At 43.2% G+C, this 22,133-nt stretch overlaps 3 protein-coding genes across 7 annotated transcripts; 2 read left to right on the top strand and 1 right to left on the bottom strand.

Moving 5' to 3' along the window:
• Window positions 1-5,679: 5,679 nt before the first annotated feature.
• LOC102700148 lies at window positions 5,680-13,801 on the top strand. 2 transcript variants are annotated; one of them, XM_040524026.1, is made up of 5 exons: window positions 5,680-5,982; window positions 6,093-6,422; window positions 6,531-7,523; window positions 8,162-9,259; window positions 10,603-13,801. In XM_040524026.1, exons 2-5 carry the CDS (start codon window positions 6,218-6,220, stop codon window positions 13,398-13,400), a joined length of 5,094 nt encoding a protein of 1,697 aa, XP_040379960.1. In that variant the 5' UTR covers window positions 5,680-5,982; window positions 6,093-6,217; the 3' UTR covers window positions 13,401-13,801. The 2 variants fall into 2 exon arrangements, with proteins under 2 accessions (XP_040379960.1, XP_006654948.3); XM_006654885.3 differs by lacking the exon at window positions 5,680-5,982 and having other exon boundaries at window positions 6,028-6,422.
• A 1,609-nt stretch (window positions 13,802-15,410) lies between these two features.
• Window positions 15,411-17,101, top strand: LOC102699867. The gene is made up of 3 exons (XM_006654884.3): window positions 15,411-15,760; window positions 15,938-16,059; window positions 16,632-17,101. Exons 1-3 carry the CDS (start codon window positions 15,463-15,465, stop codon window positions 16,794-16,796), a joined length of 585 nt encoding a protein of 194 aa, XP_006654947.1. The 5' UTR covers window positions 15,411-15,462; the 3' UTR covers window positions 16,797-17,101.
• Window positions 17,102-18,528: 1,427 nt separating this feature from the next.
• Window positions 18,529-20,771, bottom strand: LOC102702754 (tetraspanin-6). Of its 4 annotated transcripts, none has more exons than XM_040523960.1 (3): window positions 20,101-20,771; window positions 19,684-20,003; window positions 18,529-18,750 (listed from the first exon to the last, which is right to left on the bottom strand). In XM_040523960.1, the coding sequence occupies exons 1-3, from the start codon at window positions 20,599-20,601 to the stop codon at window positions 18,711-18,713; spliced, it is 861 nt and encodes a 286-aa protein (XP_040379894.1). In that variant the 5' UTR covers window positions 20,602-20,771; the 3' UTR covers window positions 18,529-18,710. The 4 variants fall into 4 exon arrangements, with proteins under 4 accessions (XP_040379894.1, XP_040379895.1, XP_040379893.1 ...); XM_040523961.1 differs by having other exon boundaries at window positions 19,728-20,003; XM_040523959.1 differs by having other exon boundaries at window positions 19,684-20,623.
• Window positions 20,772-22,133: the final 1,362 nt, after the last annotated feature.

Genomic DNA, 22,133 nt, shown 5'->3' with positions numbered 1-22,133 from the left:
TTGCCGTTTGGTCAATGGCACGATTTGGCGGTAAAAATGGTCAAAACCCAAACACAAGGCGCAGTTCATGTATTTTCCCAAAAATTCCTTCCTATTATCTCCGTCTCACAATAACTTTATTTTTCGTTTATCCATATTTAATGTTTGACCATTTATCTTATTTAAAAAATTTATATAAAAACTTTAAAAAATTAGTCACGCATAAAGTACTATTTATATTTAATCATCTAGTAAGAATAAAAATATTAGTCGTAAAAAAATTTAAATAAAACATGTATAAAAAACTGAAAAAATGTTTTATTTCGAGACGGAGGTAGTACTGATTTCTACTGTATTTTTTTAATGCAAACAATCACATGAGCTTTTTCTTTACAAATCATTCTGAGAAAGAAAATTAAGCCATTCAGCGAAGGGATTGTAGTTTTTTTTCTTTGAGATATAACTGTCCAATCTATCTCATTTATCCTAAAATAAATTTATCTCTCTAGTTTATAACGGAGAAATTAGTTAAATCCCTACGCTCAGGTGCTCTCATTTGTGTGGTAGGCAACATACTTATCAATGAGCAAAATGTTCATGGTGACTTCAGCAATCTCAATATATATCAACTAATTTTTTGGAGATTCTTATTTGGGTAGAGTATATACTCCCTTCAGGCTTTTTTTTAATACCATTGACTTTTAAATATGTGTTATCATTTGTCTTATTTAAAATTTATGGGCAAATATACAAAGTTATAAGTGATGCTTAAATTGTTTTTTAATAAATCAAATCACAATAAAATAGTGAATAATTATGTATCAGATGAATAGTCAAACATAGACTCAAAATTCAATAGCATCAAATAAAATCAAAGAGAGTATATATATTTATTTGTATGGATAAATATGCAAACGTTATAAGCACTTACATTTATATCTGAGTTTTTTATAAAAAAAATAAGGTACAGAAAAGCTACCACTGCATGATCAGGTTAAGGATGAAAGGATCTAATGCACAGACATATTATGATATTCATATATCTATGTTATGTTTTTTCCCTTAAAATATTCTGATACAAAGAAATATTTAAATGGGGCATCTTCCTAAAAGAAACCATGGGTAGCCCATGCATGCAGAAGTGGACCACAGTTTACTCTACTCTCCCTCGCAAAAATCTTTTCTTTTCTCATTACGGGAACAAAATCTCACGTGCTACGTGTCCCCACGCTATAGATCCCCAGGATTTCTTGCCTTGTTTTTCCCACGCAGCCGCAGCCCTCCAAAGCAAAGCTACATGCTTAGCATCCATCTAACCCATGACACCTCACATGGCTCGCTTCAGAACTGAGACCATTCAGTCAACTACTCACTGCTTGGTGAATGCTCAGCTCAGCTCAGGCCCAAATGGTCCAAAATCTAGTGAGCAGAGTAGCAAGAAAAATAACCATGCATGTTGACTAGCTTGGCCATAAGAAGGGATCGTTTCGTTTTTTTTAAAAAAAAACTAAACAACATATTTATAAATAAAAAATAATTACAATAAAATTTTTATATAGTTATTTTTAACGATCTAAAAGCAAAGGGTGAAAAATAAACTACAATGAGAAACTCTAAAATCAATCTAAATTTTAGCTTATAAGTATAAACAGAAAAGATAAGTAGTAAGCCTATGTGATGCCACAGGTTCTTATGCAAGTTATTTGGTTGACCAACACAAAAGCTAACTAAACTTTTTTATTCATATATAACTGCATGTTTAAGACTTTTTTACCAAGTTTGCATAAAGAGTTACTAACATTTTATCATGCACATTTCTTATGCAAATATAGTTTATCTAAGTTATAGTTTGGCAAACTTAACCATCAACCAAACACCTCCTAATTTACATGAGCATAGATGCATAACCATTACAAAATTTACTTGGTGGAAGTTATACAAAAAATATTTTCTTTGCTTTTGCTTACGCTTCTTGCATCTCCTTGCACAAAAGGATCTGAGGCATCAAGGATTCCTGATTAGGGCAATTGTGGGATCAGCCACTGTCACCTCCTAGAGCGAACGTGGAAAAATAAAATATAAGTTGATTTCTATGCATATATATAGCATAGATTTGCCAATGATGTGATCAGAGTCAAACGTTTTCTTTTTCTTGGTAGCGTATGGACTCACGAATCATTCGTACATCTAAAATGAAATGTATTAATGTTATTTCAGGTTTGGCTTGGGCCAAAAAACTGTTGCTCAAGCCCGTCCATTATCAGTTTTTGGCCTCAAACCACATCATTTTTTTCCTCTCTCATGGAATATTATAGGCACGTGCGAGTTCAATTTCTTTAATTGTTCTTACCAAAAAAAATCTTTTAATGTGGCTAATACATTTCACAAAAGAACTAGAAAAAACCTCGAACTATTGGCCAATAACAATTAGCATACTTATCTACATTAGTAACATGGCCACACCTTACAATGGATACATGTAATTAAAGAATGGTCTGTATTACGCCTTCTAGTTTAAAAGTTCTTATCATTTTGAACAATGGCATGGTCTTCTAAATATATAGTTGAGTATGATTTCCTACTAAAAATATATACAATAAATAAATAAATAAATATTTTCTTTTATTAGACTGGCCTAGCCCGAGAAAGGGTCGGGCATGGGCTTTGCTTTTTTGCTGATCATCGGGCTCGGGTCTAGGTATTTTGGCTAGGCTTTTTCTCAACCCAGTCCGGTGTTTGAACATGCCTACAAGTTGTTGAGCATCAATATTTGTTGAAGTGGAAGCGGATGAAGCAAAACTTTGAAAGAAGATGAAGTTGCCTAGGATTGCAATGGACCACACAGTCCAGTACTCCAATGTTGACCTAGGTAGTCCGACTAAACGATGGTCGTCATGTAACTAATTTGGGTGGGATTGTCTGGATAAGCTTAGACTATCCAAGTGAAGGTGATCAAGGTTGCACTTGGTGGACTTGTTTTATTCGATGGGAGTCGGATGATTTCAAGTCGGGTTGAGATCGAACTATTCGACCAAGACTTGGTGCAACTGAACATTTGCATACGCGGACAATCCAGTTGAGAATAGACTATCTGGCTCTTTTTGTCCAACAGCTAGTTGCTAGTTACCATTGCAAAAGTTGTATAGGGTCGGACAATACTGCCCATGATTGGATTGTTCGACCTAGTACATTTCTGGTAGACTTTTGCAACGGCTAGTTGAAGGAGTTGGGCCTATATAAAGGTGATGCTATGGATTTGTTTAAAGACATTCAACCCATGAAAGCTTCGTGCAAATGCTAGACCCTCAAAAGCTTATTGAAGGTCTTTTGAGAAGAGATTTAACCTTGAGTGTGTGCTTAGTTGTGAAATTAGAAAGCTAGTTGATCTCCCACCATCTCAATAATGTGCTAGAGTGTGTGTGCTGATAGAGAGAGTGCACTTTGCGAGCGAGCGAAGTTCTTATCTCCTATAGGTTTGACCGGCTTTGTATAGGAGCAAACTATCCACACTTAGTCGGATTGTCCAAGACTAATTATATTTAGGCTTGTTATTGCTTTCTTTGTTGATAGGATTATCTGGAACCTATCAGATTGTCAAAACTATGTGTAGTCGGACTATTTGACCTGACCCTAGATTGTTCGATCTGTACTAATTTCTTTGCAATATTTTATAATTTTAGGAAACATCTATTGACCGCACCTCTACTTTAATGTCTCCACATCCCTCATCCCCTTATGCTCTTCCTTAGCATTGCTCCTGGTTTACAGTCCCGTCCCTTCCCAAATCCACTAATTAAATACCCAAATAAACGCACGAAGATATGGTATTTCTTTTAATACGCTTAGATATAACCAAAAGGGCCATTTTTATTGGGCATCGAGGACTATTTGGAGAGGGAATAAACTAACATATCCACTAGTGTGATGAGTGGCATATGAGTTGCTGAAGCAAGGAACCGACACCTTGCAAACAAGGCAAGTGGAGGATGCTAGTGTGTTGTGATGTCCTACAGAGAAGATGCCGACGGTATGAATGACACTAATCAAAACTATGATTCAAGAAGTTGGATGGGCTAAATAACCTTGGGGTTTCACATTCTCCTATACTACATCGATGTTTAGCTTGTATTCATCTCTCATTTTTATAAATGTCGCGCATATTGTTGTAGTGTTATTTGGATGTTTCAATAAATATATTTTTGATGATTCACTAGTTGATTTACGAATTATTGAGTGTAGTATTTTTGGGATGTTTTAATAAATAATTTGTGATGTCGTGCTTTGCGCATTAAATTTGTTTCTATCTTCTTTTAGTGTTACGATGATACTGTCTCCGTTTTAATATATATATATATATATATATATTATATTTGATATACACAACATAATTATATGAATCAAGACATATATCGTTGGTATATTTTACTACAGTAGTCCGGAGGGAGTAATATTGTTCCAACCTATTTAGTACCAGCATCTCCGTGCATACAGTTAAAAATCAATCAGTGCCATCCATCGTGAGACGGAGCGCCATGATACAATACGACGCACGCCACGTCCCACCTCCCCCTCCTTCCGGAAAGACCCAAACACCGCCGATGAATTGACGACAAGGGGAAGAAAAATATAGTTATTAGTTAATCCAAAAAGTTGCAATCTCCATCACCATCACGCACACGAACACGCACCCGCACCCGCACCCGCACCGGTAGCGTAATATCCTAGCAACAGCCAGCCAGCCAGCCGCCCGCCGGTGGAATCGCACCCGCCGCCTCCTCCCCCACGGCCACGCCATCCCATCCCAACCCAAAAGCTTTCGATCTCGATCGATACTAGTATGCTACTAGTACCACCATAGATGAGATTCCAGCAATCCAAAATCCATCTGCTGCTACCATCTCGTCGCCTGCCTGCTCCTCCCTCCCTCGATTTCGCCCCGCGTCTCCCCCATCACTCCATCCCCCGATCCCGATCTCGATCTGTGAATCTCCTCTTCTCTGCCATGAATCTCTTCTCTGAATCTTCTCTTGCCCTGTCTTTTGCTTAATGCGTGGATTGGCCACCCGCCATCTCGTCGCGGTCGACCGGGAGGGGAGGGGAGAGGAGGCGATCGTGCGCCTGCTGGCTGCTAATGGCGTCAACGAGCGGCGGCGGGGTAGGAGGGCTCGTCGGCGACGAGGACGTGTGGGTTTGGAAGCTGGTGGGCGAGGACGAGGCGGTCGTCGTCGTCGTCGTCGTCGTCCTCGGGTTGCCCGTCCGTGCGGTGCGATCCTGGCCGTTGATCGTGTGGTTCGTGGGGTGAGGGGCATTCCCGTGAATAGCGAGGTGGGACGAGGGGTAGTATGGTAAATTCGGCTCCCCGGGGTGGGAAGGGAAGGCTTGCTTGCGTTGCTGGTCAGCCGGCCGCGCGGTTGCCCTCCCTCTGATTTATCCTTCCCTTTTTTTATTTGATTAATTAATTGAAGGAAGGGGCATTTATTTTTAATTCGAATTTCTGGGAGGAGATTTTTATTGTATTTTAATTTGTTTTTTCTTTCCTGCGGACGTGAGGAGGCGAATCCAATGGGGTTAAGGGGGGTTGGGTTGCGTCCGCTCTTCTATCGGCTCACGTTGGCACAGCCTCCGTTTTCCTCCCCCATCCCCACCCCCTCACCGTCTCTCTCCTCCCCACCTCTCCTCCTCTTCCCCCTCCCTCCTCCTCCCCCCCGCCGCGCCGCCTCCGCCTCCGCGCAGATCAGCGCGCCGCCGCCGCCGCCGACGACGACGAGGACTGCCCGACGTGGGGGTCTGTCTCGCCGCCCGCCTGCCTCGGCGAAGACTCGCATCTCCTCCTCCTCCTCCGCCGCCGCCGCGGCGTGCAGCTTGTTCTCTGGTGGGGGGCGAGGGGAGGGCTTGTGACGTGGCCGGGGTGAGGGGTTCCTGACCGTACGTGCGTTCCGTCTCTGGGTGGGGCGGGGCGACCGCCGCCCTGCGACGACCGACGAGCGCCTCCGCCGGGGGACGGTGAGTCGTTGGTCTCTGGGAAGGCGTGGTGGCGCCGGGCGTCGTCGGTTTGTGTGGGTTGGTTTGGTTTGAATCGTCTGGCTGGCTGAATAGGTGGTGGTGTGTTGTAGGTAGCCCCGGATAGGAGGGAGGAGGCGCTGCCGAGTTGGCTTCGCCGCGCCTATGTGATTTGCGGCGGCGGCCGGAGCTGGGGATTCGTTCGGGCGGGACGACGACGACGACGCCGACGCCGTGGATGCCTCCGCCGCCGCCGGATCGGAGGGACTTCCTCTACAGATATGGCCGCAGGCACGACGGCGGCGGCGCCGGCGACCCCCTCCCACCGCCAGCCCCCACGCCGCCGAGGTGGCGGGAGTCGCCGTACCATCCCCTGCCGCCACCGCCGCTACGTGACCACTCGCGGCCCTCACCTCGCCGGACGCCTTCGTCGGTCTCCTCAGGTAGGCCTTTCGCTCACCCATCGTCAGATCTGATGCTGCCGATGCCTCCCCCGCCGCCGCGGACCTCTCTTTCCTCCCTAATTCGCCAGAACCGCTCTGCTATTTCAGAGGGCTATTACCGACAGGGCGGCGCCTCGTACGACCGCTCCTATCCTGATGAATCGCTTGGGTACACGCCCTCGCGCTCAGACCGGTACTGGGTGGAGGACGAGGACGGCGGCTACAAGGGTTTCGGCCGGTATGGTGGTGGTGGCGGCGGCAGCCGGAGGGACGGCCGGGACATCCGGGGTTCCTACCGGAGGTCGCCGTTTAGGGGATATGGGAGCGACTTCTCCAGAAACCACCAAGAGCACCCGCCTCCACCTCTGAGGAGGTCGCCCCTGAGATCAGTGGCTGTACCGATGTGTTATGACCCTCCTGGTGATAAGGCTGAGAGGGGTGATAGGGACCATCATCACCGTGTGACTCCTTGGCGGCCCCTGCGCCGTAGGGAGAGCAGATCTGATGCGGGAGACACATCTGGGGCTGAACCTGTGCCTGCTGGACAGGCCACCACAGCGGCGGCCTCAGAGAAGGACGCATGTCCCGACTTCTCCGCAAACCACCAAGAGCACCCGTCTCCACCGCCAAGGAGGTCACCCCTAAGATCAGTTGCTGTACCGATGTGTTATGACCCTCCTGGTGATAGGGCTGAGAGGGGGGATAAGGACCATCATCACCGTGTGACTCCTTGGCGGCCACTGCGCCGCAGGGAGAACAGATCTGATGCGGCAGACGCATCTGGGGCTGGACCTGTGCCTGCTGGACAGGCCACCGCAGCGGTGTCCTCAGAGAAGGACAGTTCAGCTCAGTCTTTGGCTGTCGCGGCTCCTCAGGCCTCTGAGGAGGAGGCACCAAGGAAGAAGCCTCGGCTTGGATGGGGGCAAGGTTTGGCCAAGTATGAGAAGCAGAAGGTACACGGTCCTGCAGATTCTGCTGAGGCTGTTGCTGAAGGCAGCCCAACTTCCACCGATCAAAAGGCAGTCACAAATACACCAGCATTTGCGCCTTGTGTGTCCCCAGTGGCCACACCATCACCTGCACCGCTATGTAAATCTCCAGGTATGTAGCCCATTTTGACCTTGTTTTCCATATGATGAAACGTAATTGTTTATACCTTTGCTTTTGCCCTGTCAGTTCTGTCCTGCATGCCCTTATATTAGAGCGCAACTTTGTTCCATTAATTCTATATACTTAGCTAATCTCGGTATCTGTTCTATTCTATTGTTGAATGATCCAATCAGTTCTATTATTTGGATGTCATTCTCGCTAGGGTATATTTTAGACCCAACGTGTAGGTAACACTGATACACAATTATTTGTTGAAGCATTAACAGACAGTAGAGAATATATAGAAAAGAGTTTCTGCTTTGAACAACATATACGAGCTGTGTGATAGCATATTTCTTTTTTATGCTATCAGCAGTTTATCACAATAACTAGAATTTCATCAACAATACCCTGTTTGTCCTTGTGTCTGCATTCATCCTGTCCCCGAATACTTGCTTTATTTGTCTATGTTAAGATCCCTTCCTGTGATTTAATTAAATATATGAGATTGCAACTGTATAATATTTCTGATTTCCCATGTCATGATCATGCTAGCAGTGTGTTCACGTAATATACCTTGGAAGCTAGAAAAGACAGACATGTTGAGTATCTTGCTTGCTGACTTTCTCCTTTACATTTTCCAACTGCAGTCCCGGAAGATAAATCCTGTGAAATGACAGCAAATACGGTCACTGAATCCAATAAAAATATCCCAGTAGCTGATGTTCAGGCTTGCAACAACGAAGTCCCTACTACATTAGATCAGCTCGAGGGTGATCCCATTGATTCGCTTGCAAAGGTCCTTTCTGTACTGGTGCAACATGAAGATTCCTGTTCTGGGGATTCAAAAGGACTGACTAATGGCAGTAAGTTATTGCTACTGAAGGAAAGCATTAGCAAAGAACTCGAAAAGACAGAACTTGAGATTGATTCCTTGGAAGGTGAACTTAAATCTGTAACTACAAAAGCCAGAAATAGAGCTCTTAAAGATCCACCTAAAGCATTAACTTATGCACAGAATCCTTTACCTTCTCCTGTGAAAGAACAAGGAGAACTGACCCCTTCTCCCAAGATTTCTATGGAGCAGGATGCTGATGTAAAAGGCTCAGAGCTCATGGAAGTAGAGACAGCTCAAGCTCACAATGCAAAGGCAGTTTCTTCAGAGGAGAGTGTTGCTTGTCCTGGAGTTGCTCAGGGCCAGGTCCCTGCCGCTGCTGATGTTATCCCATCGGATCCATCTGGGAAAATTGGTTCTGGAATTGATGTTGATAATGGGCAGCATGAAGAGAATCCATGCCATGATAATTTTAATGCCATGAAAGCAGATGACAACAGTGACTTAACAAGGCCTTGCTCTTACCATGGTGTCAAATATAACTTAGTTGATACAGTTCTTTCTATGAACAGGAGTTTAGCCAAAAACACTTCTGAATTGCTATTTAAGCCTGTGCTAGCTGATCGGTCCCATCTTGATTTATTGGAATCAAGTCATCTTTCTAGCCAAATGAAGAATGGTCTAATTATTAAGAAGAAGTACGCCATACTTAAAAATCAACAAAGATTCAAAGAGCAGATCCTCACCTTCAAGTTCAGGGTACTGCGTCACCTCTGGAAGGAGGATGTGCGGCTTCTTTCAGTAAGAAAGCAGCGTTCTAAATCTCATAAGCGCACTGAGCAGAACAACCGAGCACCACAGAGCGGATCGCAGAGGCAGCGGTCCTCTAATCGCTCCAGGTTTGCTGTACCAGGTTAGTGTTACATTTTGCTAGTTCAAAATGTTTTTTGTCGACATTTTATTTTTTATGCACAGATGTTCTTTTTAACATTTTACTTGCTTTCATGTGAGTTGAAGTTGTTAATATTCCAATAAATTGTCCAGAAAGGTTAGCAAAAACCTGGTACTGTTTACGTAATGCCCTCAGTGTTATCTGCAGTTTGATGTTGTCAGATTTTGCTAGTCTACTTCCATGCTGGTTTGAACTTTGAAAACAAACCTGGCTTATTTTTGCGGAACAAGCACAGCAAAAAGTTATGTATAAATTTTTCCTCAATAAGGAGGGTATGTAGTCAAACTCTGGAAATTGTATCGAATGGCTGATATACCATAAGAGTGAGCCAGTGCTCATTTCTTGTTCCTGCGAGGAAATACTAATCCTTTGGAACAAAGGAATTTTGAAGTATTAGATTCTTATGGGAAAAAAACCCTGTATGGTCCTTTGGAACTGAGGAATGCATCGTCCAAATTCCTTAGAAATGCCTCAAAGCATAGGAATTTTGGAGGATTTTCAACATAAGGTCCAACCTCTTGGAAAAATTCGTTTGTGTCTATCTCTCTCTTCTAATTCCTGCGTTTTCCCTGTGCTTGATCCAAACGGTCATTCCTGCAGTTTTCCTTGTGTTCCTCCAATCTATAGGATTTGGGTTGATAGGGCACTCCAATCCTGCATTTTTTTTTCTATTCCGGTGTTTTGAAAGTACTGCATTCCAAAGGAACCCTAAATACGTATTATCTATTGTCTGATTGTCAGGAATAAGTTGGCTGTAGAATGTGGCTTACTTTTTTGCTAGCTTGTACTCCCTGTTTCAAAATGTAAGTATTTCTGGGATTTGAACCTTATACCAAAATGTAATCATTTCCTGGTACTATTCACAGCGCTACTTGTCCCATCAATCATTTCCCATTCAAAATTATTTCCAGTTTATCCCCACCTATCCTTCCACCTCTATCCATTCCTCATTTATTAAGGGGCACTAGAGTCTTCTCAACCTTAATCCCCGCTAAACAACCTAGAAATGCTTACATTTTGGGATGGGGATAGTATTTAACTGCATTACATCGGGAAGCGCACTCAAAGAAGAATGTATTGCGGGATACATAGGCTAGACATTTCCAGGTGATAGAAAATTGGGAAGGGGGTGTTTTTATGACAGCAGTATTATGTTAATTGGATTTTGGGTATACCTAAATGTGTCTGCACCCCCATGGAAGACCAATGGTTTTATTGGAAATTTTTTGTCTATTGTTCTTGCTATCTTGCTACACAGCTTCCTTTGATCCCCTATTTGATTATGTTTTTTTTTTCTCATGCAGCTGGTAATTTAAGCACATTTCCTATCACAGAAATGTCAGATATAGCAAACAAGATGTTTTCAGAATTTCAGCTCAAGCGCTGCAGAAATTACTTGAAAATGCCTTCAATGATTGTAGATGAAAAAGAGAAGGCGGTTGCTATGTTTGTGAATAAGAATGGTTTAGTTGAGGATCCTATTTCTGTTGAGAAGGAGCGGTCTTTGTTTAATCCTTGGACTCAGGAGGAAAAGGAAATCTTTATGGAGAAACTGGCTACATTTGGCAAAGATTTCTCGAAAATCTCCAGTTTTCTTCAGCACAAGACAACAGCTGATTGTGTTGAGTTTTACTACAAGCACCATAAATCTGATAGTTTCCGAGAAGTTAAGAAACTTCTAGACCTTCGGCAACAGCAGCAACCTGCCAGCAATTACCTAGCAGCAGTATCTGGAAAGAAATGGAATCCTGAGGCAAATGCTGCTTTGCTTGATATGCTTGGGGTGGCCACAGAGGTGGCAGCCCAAGGCCTTGAATATGCAAATGAAGTGAAGAAAAATTCTGTGAAATCTATCATGCAGATTGCTTGTGGTGCTGCTAATTCTACCAAAGGATCTGAGGACTGTGTTGGGGATGTTTCTTTGCATGAGAGAGAATCTGTAGCTGCTGATGTTTTGGCAGGCATATGTGGCACTCTCTCTCCAGAAGGAATGGGCTCATGCATTACCAGTTCTGCTGATCATGGTCAGAAGATTGGGATATCAAGAATGGAGCATCTTTTAACTCCTGAAGCAGATAAGAACTTTGATGATGATGGCACTCTCTCAGATCAGGAGTGTGAAGTTGATATAGTTGATTGGAATGATGATGAGAAGTCAAGATTTATTGATGCTATGAATAGTTATGGGAAGGATTTTGCTCGCATTTCCTCGTGCGTGAAGAGCAAGTCATCCGAACAATGCAAGGTTTTTTTCAGCAAGGCTCGGAAATCACTTGGTTTAGATCTGATCCATCAAGGTGGTGCTGATGCTGGTTTCCCTACAGGTGATGCCAATGGAGGGAGGAGTGGTACAGATGGAGCCTGTATTGCTGAGATGGATTCAGCTATCTGTAGTGCACAGTCATGTCCTGAAATGGAGGTAGATGCATGTCCTATATCTGATGGAGATATCCAAGGGCATGATCCTCTTTCTGGTGTTGCCTCTAAGCAGCCAGAGGCTGACAAATCAAATGTGCCTGATGAGGACATAAATGCCAAGGAGGGTGGAAGAAAAGCAGAAAAAGACTGCAGCATTATTGATCATAAACAGTTATGTGAAGATGCTCGCGAAACGTCCTATCCTCGTATTGACATCAACTGTCCTGATAGCACAGATAAACTGCAAGACACAGAGGATGTTAAACCAGTGAATATGCATGCAAATGATGCCATGGTCTCTTCAGTTGAACAGGCTGTGGCAGCACATGTGGAAACTAGAACCAGTTCACATTCTGTTGAAGTTATTGAATCAAGCAGGGCATCGAAAGAGATTGTCATGGATGTTTCCAGGATGGAAGGACGTTCACATGAGACTGCAATTTGTAAAGGTGGAAAATCAACACCACCTGTTTGCTTGCCTGCACTTGGTGTTAGCAAGGAAAATATCATACACTTCTCAAACATGGATGAAGCAACCCCTATTAGGCCTGCATTTACTTCAAATTATCAGCAAACTAAGTTGGCAGATCCAATGCAATCAAAACCAAAGCCCCTTACCCCGAAGGATTTGATGCCTGTGCAATTTACTACGTCACTGCCTGATCCTACGTCAATTTGTTTTGAGGGTATAGCTGCCATAACTACACCCAATTTCGAGGATGATGGCAACAAAACCAGCATTGCTTCAGGGGCAAAAGATGTGAGCATGTTCCCAGCATATAAAGACCAGTCTGGTAATCATCATGATCCACTGTTTCATAATGTCGAGGGGTACATGCAACAGAGACGGAATAATCATTTTAGAACGGAAGTACCTGTTTTATCTGAAAGCACTATAGGTGGCAATGCAGGTGTTTCCCAGTTGGACCATTTCATGGTATCAAAATTCCAGAATGGCAGGTCCAGCAGCTTGGGCCTTTCCAATGGAAATCTTGGGGTTCTATCGACTGGGAGAAGAGAGGAAGTACGGGAAGGCTTGTTTACGCCTTGTTCTGTCAAGGCAAGTTCAGGGAATGAGCAGCAGCAAAAGCGGCCTGGTGATGTCAAGTTGTTTGGGCAAATTCTCAGCCATCAATCATCTTTGCAAAGCTCTGGTTCATCAACACATGGAAGCAAAAGCAAGCCCCTGTCACCAAAGGTTGATAAGTCAGCATCTAGGTTGTTGAGTAATTCAAGGGAATGCCTGGTTTATTCCTCCAGGCCGCCAAATATTGCGAACTTGGGGCTGGAGGAGAGAACAATGAGGAGTTATGACCATTTTGATACAGTGCAAACAATACAGCCTGAGCCTATGGTCATGGTGGCAAAGTGTCAGAGATCATCAGCTGGTGTACCAGTTTACTCGACCAAAAATGGTGCCCTCAGCGTGTTTAGGGAACTTCAACCACCTTCGGTGCAGCCACTCTCATCAGATCACAAACTGCTGGAAAACTTTGGCGATATTCATAAGAGAAATGGAATTGAGCTCATTTCAGGGTTCCAGCAACCCGGGAGGCTTGGGAGTGCCGGTGTCCTGGTTAGCAGCGTATCTGACCCTGTGGCTGCTCTCAAGGCACAGTACGGCCCTGGTTCAAAGATGTTGAGCAATGACGTGGACACATGGAAAGACATAGGAAGCAGGTAGCATCTGTAGTGGTGGTAGCGGCAATAGTGCAATGCTTTTCTTGCTCTGTATCATACTTAGTTTTTGTAACTTGGGATGAAACTAAAACATGGGAAGTGAATGGCTTTCCTGTCCATATTATTGTAGGATTTGCAGTAGATGTTCGTTTAAAATTTCGCCTGGTATTAACCCTTTTCTGTACCCTTTTCCCGCAGCCGCAGCAGCAGCTCCATACTTGATAGTTTTACCTGTTTAACAGTGATGTAGGTTTTGCTAGAGGTTGTTGGTCATGCTATCCGCAGGCTGACAAGGATGTTTGTTGGTATGTCAGTTTTTATGCAGAAACCTCACAGATCATTGTAATGTGGTAATGATGCCCAACTCTATTAGTTTCCTCCTCGCCTGCTGGAGTTTTGGTGAAACGCTTCTGATATACTATTATGTCTTGTTCCTACTGTTTTGTGTTGTTGTCAGGAGTACTTTATCTTAACAAAAAGGCTTGTGTCATCTGTGGTGTGGTGTAACCAGCTTGTCTTGTCATGCAACGGGTTCATGTCGCGCGTTTCTGGCGATTTATTGTGTTTCTGGTGATGATTTTGTTGCTGTAGTACTGGGATCATGGCAAATGCAGCTAACTCCTATTACAAATTGTGCAGCTCAGTTAGGTTGGATTTGTTTCGATTTTGGCGCACGTGAAGTTGCGGCTTCTCTTACTACAATTATCTCTGCAGTTTGCTATGAAGTTAGATCTTCTATGAAGTTTCTTTTTCACGAGCTCCTTCTGATGTCTCTGCTTTTCTAGCTGCTGGCCTGGTTTGGTACAGAAGTAGTAGTAGTAGTGCTTTTCCTTTGCTTTTTCTTGCTGATTGATGATGAGCTGGGAAGGGCCGAGAAGAGTTGGGGCCAAAAGGAATGGAAGGCTCTAGCAACAAGCCAGAGAGGGAGAGGGGGAGGGAGTCACGTAAAGTGTGTTGGATTCGCCACACAGCTTACATGACAGCGACTCCTCTTCCGTCGATCCGTGCACTCTCTTCACTTATTCATGTCTAAATTTTAATTCTTAAACCTAGAGTTGACTTTTGTTGTATATATAAAAATTTTATTTGTAAATTATCTTTTGTTTATAAATATATCGTTTGGCTTTTTTAAAAACATCCAAATAATCATCTCAGTAATCATTAGCCATGACTAGGGTTGGACAATCGGTTAGTATGGTTTATTCGGTTCGATCTATTCGGTTCTTCAATATTTTGGTTTTTGAATATTGAAAACCAAAATTTATACTGGGAAATTAATTTGGTTAGGTTATTTCGGTCATCGGTTAAAATCCAAAATTATTAACAAATATTTATAAAATTAATCATTATAGTTTTATCAATAAAATAATAACAAGTTTAATGTACCATGCATAATAGGATAGATATAATCCAAAAACCCTCAGACTAGATATAATAACTAATTCAAAGACACTAATTAATCAAGAGTAGCTTTATGGGTCTTGTGAGTTGTAACTTGCATAAGTTCACTCGTCTATTGGGTTGGATTTGGCCGTAATTTACAGAATACATGTGTTAATTCGGTTAATTTGGTGATTTTGGTTTTCTGAAAATAAAAACTAATTTAAAAACTGCAAACCAAACTTATTAATTTTTAAAACCGATTTAAAAACCAAAATAACCGTATAAATCGGTTATTTTGGTTCGGTTTCGGTTATCATGTTCGGGTTTCGGTGAATTTGCCTGGCCCTAGCCACGACGGCCGTCCGATCAAAGGCCTACCTGAGTATAAAGGTCTAGTTATCAGTAAATCTCGTGAGATTAATGAAATAAAAAATACAAATAAGACAGAGTAATGCCAAACTCTTCGCTATCAGCATGGGTAACCACGGAAATTTTCTTTTTCGATTTCCCTCCAAAATTCGCCACGAGAAAATGGGCCGGGCTTTTACAAGCGGCCCAACACAAGGCCCGGTCGATATAAGCAGCCCGCCTGCCGACGGCCCACTCCCACTACTACACACTTTCTCCTCTGCGAAAACCTCAAAACCCTAGCCCACCACAATCTTCTAGAACCTTCGTTTGCCATGGCGCTCCTCCTCCGAGCTCTCCGGCGAGCCCTCCCGCCGCTCTCCGCGGCGACCCCGGCGGCGGCGGGGGCTCTACTCCGGCGCGCCCCGCTTCCCACTGCTGCTGCTGTTTCCCTTCCTTGTCGTGCTCGGCTGCTGGATCCGATCGGGCTCCGGCCATTCTCCGTCGCCGCAACGGCCTCGCAGGCGCCGGCCATGGGGGCCAGCCTCTTCGAAGGGCTCACGGAGACCCGGTTCCCCAAGCGGCGGCCGGGGTTCAAGTCACGGCGGAAGAGGGCCAGCCTCCGCCCCAAAGGTGCGGCTCTATCTTTCTTCCTCCTCGAGTTTACTGGTCGAAATGCTGTGATCCGAGTGATCCTTCTGGCTGTTTCCTCCACGAAGTCCGCGTCTCGTACTATGCGATCCTTCGTTTTGTTCGATTAAGCGGTATATGGGTGCTGGTTGTGCTAATTCGTATAGCATTTGGCGACAGGTCCGTGCTACTGGGTGAAGTGCAAGCCAGAAGAGCCTATCCCGGCGAACCAGCCGAATGCCGGTAGCGTGCAGGGAAGGAAGGAGAAGAAGAGGATCAAGCAGCGCAAGGCCTTTATCATGGTGGGCATTCCTTTTGTTCTCTGTTGTACTGATGAAATGTTGTCCTGTTGATGTTGTTGTAGCAGTAGTGTCAGGTTCTCATCTTGGTTTGGTATTGCTCGTCGTACTATCAACCTAGCACCCATGGTCTAGTGTCGTGTTTGGAACGCAAAATTGATCGGTCCACAAAGTCTAAATAGTGCTCTATGGATGTTGACTACCTTAGTTTTCACACCACCAAGCAGTATTAAATACCATGATGGAAATGGAGTGTTTATGTGAGTAGTGGGAGCATTTTTTATGTTATTCAGCAATGTCAATAGCCAAAGTTTTGCATGTGTCTGCTTTACTGTTATCGCGCTTCAGATGGCTTCATGTTCTTCTTCCTGAATAGAAGCCATGTTATTCATCAATGCTATTCCTGAATTGAAGGCATGTTACTTTTAAGTATGCTAATGTTTAAACCAGACTTTGTCATGTTGTTTGATCCATATGCCTAATTATTTGTATCTCAGTTCAATTTCGAAGTATGATCAATAATAGCATCCCATTTCTTTCTAACCAATTGCTTGTGATCATATCTGTTTGGCCAGGCTGAAAAGAAGAAGCGTAAAGCTCAGTATTCTGCTGCTGTTAAGCGAAAGGATGCGGAAAGGACAGAAAGGAAGATGGCTGCAGTGGCCAGAGAGCGGGCATGGGCTGAAAGGTTGATAGAGCTGAAACAGATTGAGGAAGAAAAGAAAGCTGCAATGGCTTAAGTAGCAACTGTCGAAAATGGCAAGAAGTCTAACTTGTTTCTTCTGTTGCCTTTCATCCCTGTTATTTTGGATAGCATATTTATGCTCTGTGCTATTCATGGATGTAACAATCCTTTGATGGAATACTACTGGTACTGCTTCTTTTCAACAGTATTACCAAATGCTGGATCTTGTTGTGATACAGTATTGTCAATTTTTGTTCCCTGTACGGAAGTAGCTGTTCTATGGTGTATCTAAAATAAATGATGTGATTTTCATTATGTGCCAGAGGGAAGAACATCTGCAATCTACAATCTTTTCGTACATATATGTTGCTGAATTTTAATTCAAGCCTCCTTGCGAAAAAAAGAGAAAAAAATATGAAGCCAGTATATTAACTTTTCTTTTTGTTATGTTGCTGTTGACCACTTTGCTATCTAGTATTCCCTGGGTCCTGATATTTTGGAAGAATGGAGGGGTAGTTTCTATTGGATACCAAGCTTAAGTAGCAACTCTAAGTATGAATGAAGTAGATCCATGTTCCATGATCTTGAGTTGTCAGAAGTAGTCACTACTCCATATTTTATTTGCCAGACATTAACTGTAGCACTCCACTTGCTTATTAGTGGTACTATGAATTCCAATTCTCCAGATTAAGCTCTAAGCAATTTTGTTCTATAGTTGCATTTAATGTACATATGTTAACTCCTTTTCATAGTCCTTACAGCTACAAGTGCAAAAGTACCGTTTGAATTTTACTTTTCAGTTCTGTGCTATCTTGCTGAATCCTGTGATAGTGTTGTTTCTATGAAGTTCTAGATTAAGCTGGAAGTTTTTCAGCTGCTATAGGCTTAGTCATTTGTAATTCAAAGTAGAGGCCCTTATTGTTTAGGAATCAGTCTCTGTTTGTACTCTCCTGTTGCTTCACATCATTCTAGACTGAGGGTCTTCATGGATTTCCAAAGATGTGCATATATTCATGTCTATTTCTTTCACGATGTTCTAGATTGCAATGGACCATTATTTTAGTTTGCATTGTAGGACTCTAGACACTGTACATTCTTTCCAGAGTTCATTATTCGATGGTCCTAAGCTATGCTGTCATCATGACATGGACATCAGATACTTTGCTTCCAACAGGTAGGTTGTTTCAAACACGTAAGATATCTACCGTAGTAACTTTGCATATCTTTTGAGACACGCAGATCATTCTGATTAGGCGCAATTGATGCCTATCTGTGGGAGATCAATTCCCACTTGATAAAGTTCAATGAGCAAAATTTTCTGCGGTAACTGATAACAATCAGACAATCAGTGACCACCACCCCCACAATTATTGGGCCTGTCATCAGGTTCTCATGTTTCTTTATCAGTTTTATCCTTGCTCCTTGCAAAGAATTTTGAAGTACTCTTTAACTATGACCATGCCTTTTGAAATATTGTTTGTCCATATTCAGAGTCCATTCCTATGTGAATTGAATTTGTATGCAGCACAAGCTTGGAAATAAAATTATGCTGCACAAGCAATGAATTTTTGTTTTTTTTTTGTTTTTTTGACATCGAATTGCATCAGAATACCATGAGCACTGAAGAAACCCCCTTGTCCATTTTATCAGTGAAAGATAAACCGCCCTTTTTTTTTTCTCTCTTAGTTGTCAACTAGAATTTCTACATAATAATGTGGAAAATATATGAGCTGCTACCATGCTGGAAAGGCCAGACAAGCCTCTTGCTTCATCATCTGCTACTTTGCTTTTGCCCAAATATATACAGCAGCTTACTTATTTGCACTGAAGGTATAGATGTACATATGGAAAAACCCAGAGAGTTCAGACTTTCAGAGTACGATGAGGAACTGAACCCAACTCTCAACTATTTCAATTTCTGGGGGCAAGATGAAAGTATCATACAAAGGGTAGAACACAAATAGCTAGCCTAGTAGAGCTGTTCTCTCCTGTCACGCCACCATCGCCACCTGCAGGAAAAGCCATAAATAAAGCAGTGTTAACAATCACAGAGAGAATACATGGATAGTACGAATCAACGTACATGTTTTTGTCACCATCAACTCATCATCAGGGTAAAAAGAGTTAGTTGTTCCTGGATACAATGACTAAGGTCTTTAGTTTTTAAAAACATCGTATCGAATTTTTGGACATCTAAATAAAGCATTAAACATAGATAAATCAAAAAACTAATTGCACAGTTATGGAAGAAATCTTGAGACGAATCTTTTGAGCCTAATTAGTCCATGATTAACCATAAGTGTTATAGTAACCAACATGTACTAATGACGGATTAATTAGACTCAAAAGATTCGTCTTGCGGTTTCTAGGCTAGCTGTGAAATTCGTTTTTTTATTTGTGTCCGAAAACCCTTTCCGACATTCGGTCAAACTGATGTTTTTGCTAAAAAATTTGGCAACTAAACATCACCTAACAGGGAATCGGTTGGATTTTTCGTGGATAAAATAAAACAATATATTTACAAACGAAAGATAATTTGTGAATAAAGCTTTTATATAAGTGTTCTTTCTTAGCATTATTAGAGTAATGCTGAAAAATAAACTATAATAAAACCTTCTAAAATCAACTATAAATTTAAATTTAAAATTAAAAATTTAAATTTTAGCTTATAAGCACGAGAAGAAGTGAAAGAACAAGGTCTACGTACCTAGAGTACCCAACCGAAAACACACACAAGCAATGAGATAATAAAACGCATGGTAAAACAAGACAAGGCACCAACTGAAACAAATTAACAAATCAGGTGAAAATTAAAACGAAAACCAACCAACCAGCAACCAAGCAAGCAAGAGAGAAGACGAGGAAGAAGAAGAAGATCATCTTTGGTGAGAGCAAAAAAAAAGAAAAGAAAAGCGCAAAAAAAAAAAAAAGGCAAAGAGTACCAGTAGTAGTCCCAGCGCGGGTGGATCTTGTGCATGCGGTTTACCCCGTATGGGTACTCGGAGACGGAGCGGCGGGCGTTGCGGAAGGCGCAGCAGCCGCAGGCGCAGATGCACACCAGCACCACCAGCACCATCACGTTCAGCACCGACACCTTGTGCCAGTCCTCCCTCACCTTCTCCATCACCCCGGCCTTGCACGACTCGCACCCGTAGCACAGTATCCCCTCCGCGTTGTTCCACCGGAAGCAGTCCTCCTCCTGCGCCCCCACCGCCACCCCGCCGCTGTACGCGCACGCCGTCGGCGGCTTGCAGCACCCCGACTGCATCCAACCAACAATCAAGAATGGACTGAGTTCTTTGATTTGATTCATCTAATCTAAACAAGTTATCTTTCTTTTTGTGTGTGTGTGTGTGTACCTGGATTGGGGTGAGATCGTGCTGGAGGTAATCCATGGGGGTCCAGGAGGCGATCTTGGGGCAGGCCTTGGAGCCGACGACGCAGGCCAGCGCGGGGCGCCAGTACTTGGCGTCCTGGATGTGCTTCTGCAGCCACGAGGAGTAGTCGGAAGTGTGGTACTCCCGGTACGGCCGGCCGGGCACCTGGGTGCCGCCGCCGCCGGCGGTCACGGCGAAGCCGAACGCGGTGAGCCCCAGGAGGAAGGCGATGAGGAGCATCATGGCGAGGAGGTACAGCCACAGCGCCCACGCCACGTGGAAGCAGGCGCCCACGAAGCCCGCCAGCGACACCAGGAGCACCACGAAGCCGATCACCAGCAGCGGCGTCTGCAGCATCGACGAGCACGTCGCCGTCGACCCCTTCGCCATCCACAGCCCCGCGCCGATCACCGGGATCGACGCCAGCAGCGTCGCCAGGTTCAGGTACCCGATCATCACGTTGCTGAATCGGTAAGGATACATCTTCTTCACTAATCTTCTTCTTCTTCCTCCTGAATCAATCAACAACTTCTTGCTCCTCCTCCTGATGAATCTTCACAACTACACCTAGCTTCCTGTGTTCACTGCACTGCCCGCCTTGGATTATTATATGAGATGATGGATCTATCTTAGGATGTAAGTATATATATGTATCTATGCTGTTCTTGCTGAGATTGCTGCTCACTTGTACCAGTGACTGAAATTGGTGAGGTGAGGTGATCTTCTTGCTCTGGTGCAAGCAAGCAAGCAGCTTTTCTTGTCACCATGGATCGACTAGCTTTTCATCCTGATGACTGTGCATGTGTCCCTGCAAGGGGAGTGCTGGTGTGTATTCTAATGCTCTACCTTTGCTTGCTTTGTGGCCTGCTTGTCTTTAATAATGCTGCTGCCGTGATTGTTTTGGAAATCTAGTTAAGCCTCCTCTTTTTTTTCCCCCTCTCTTATTCATTGTTAATCTTTCAAACTTTAGCTTTTTGCAATATAATTCCATCCTTACATGTGTATGATTTCAATTCATTTCCGCGTAATCCGCCTCACCGCTTTATTTCTTTGCTTTTTAAATATCCAACATAAGAACTAAAATATTTGCTGCATTATTTTTGAAGCCTTTTCTGTAGCCCAACAGTTTATTAAAGAATTTAAGCACAGCAGAGCTAGGGTCACTAGAGGTGTTGAACACCAAACAAGGATACTGTCATGATATGGCCAGAACTCATGTCCTCTTTTTCAGTTCCACTTAATACTGGTTCTCCTGCTGCTGTTTCATGGAATAAGAATAAAACATCCATTTCATCTGCTTCTTGGGTATTGATTCTGCAATATAAAGCACTGGAATTATGGTGTGTGATTGTTGGCTTGTGTGGATGCCTTAGCCCTCTATCCTGATGCTTAACCATGAAGGAAAAAAAAATGAAATTGGGAGATTCTTGGGCTTGCAAAGGATAAGCAAGGAGGAGAAGGCATGCAAATGCCTTTAGTTTCTTCACAAGTGCATCAAGCAATATAAGCTTTATAGCCATATCATACTGGTATCACTTTGCAAGTAAAGAAGGGCCCTAGTTGAGTTGCCATAGCATCAGTGGCAAATAAAAAGAGCCCCATCTTATGCATATTGCTTTTTCTTCCTCTCTGCTCTTACCTTTTGGTCCTTTTCATCAGGATGCCATGGCCAATCAGGTCAAGGCGATTAGGATTTGTTCAAATGACAAATGTGGCGCCGTTACACGCGAATATTTCTTTTAATTTTCCAGTGACTTGAATAATAATGGTGGTTTGGTTTACTTAGATGCTTTGCTTGCTTGCTTTTTTCTTCGCTTTTTGGTTGCTTTTCTCTGGGTTTTGATATGAAGGAATGTTGTAATGCTTGGTAGACAGAGATCACGCAAGGTGCCGGAATCAAACACATTCAGTAGCTGGCTCTAGTCATGATATTATTGTTTGATAGATGATTGATGGAAAACACAAGGGTTTGGGATAGTGATGTTCTTTTTGGTTATCAAACTCAGTTTTGTCAG

Source organism: Oryza brachyantha, chromosome 5, assembly GCF_000231095.2.
Source record: "Oryza brachyantha chromosome 5, ObraRS2, whole genome shotgun sequence".
NCBI classification, from domain to species: domain Eukaryota; kingdom Viridiplantae; phylum Streptophyta; class Magnoliopsida; order Poales; family Poaceae; genus Oryza; species Oryza brachyantha.
This window is presented reverse-complemented; position numbering and strand designations above follow the sequence as displayed.

What these genes read in the sequence shown, in the direction of transcription:
- LOC102700148 (XM_040524026.1), top strand. Translation starts at nt 6,218, where the DNA reads ATGCCTCCGCCGCCGCCGGATCGGAGGGACTTCCTCTACAGATATGGC. An exon ending in ACCGCTATGTAAATCTCCAG is followed by an intron (nt 7,524 to 8,161) that starts GTATGTAGCCCA and finishes TTCCAACTGCAG; the next exon opens with TCCCGGAAGATAAATCCTGT. An exon ending in CTCCAGGTTTGCTGTACCAG is followed by an intron (nt 9,260 to 10,602) that starts GTTAGTGTTACA and finishes TTTCTCATGCAG; the next exon opens with CTGGTAATTTAAGCACATTT.
- LOC102702754 (XM_040523958.1), bottom strand. Translation starts at nt 20,601, where the DNA reads ATGTATCCTTACCGATTCAGCAACGTGATGATCGGGTACCTGAACCTG. An exon ending in TCTCCGAGTACCCATACGGG is followed by an intron (nt 18,751 to 19,727) that starts GTAAACCGCATG and finishes CTTTTCCTGCAG; the next exon opens with GTGGCGATGGTGGCGTGACA.
- LOC102699867 (XM_006654884.3), top strand. Translation starts at nt 15,463, where the DNA reads ATGGCGCTCCTCCTCCGAGCTCTCCGGCGAGCCCTCCCGCCGCTCTCC. An exon ending in GGCCAGCCTCCGCCCCAAAG is followed by an intron (nt 15,761 to 15,937) that starts GTGCGGCTCTAT and finishes ATTTGGCGACAG; the next exon opens with GTCCGTGCTACTGGGTGAAG. An exon ending in AGCGCAAGGCCTTTATCATG is followed by an intron (nt 16,060 to 16,631) that starts GTGGGCATTCCT and finishes CTGTTTGGCCAG; the next exon opens with GCTGAAAAGAAGAAGCGTAA.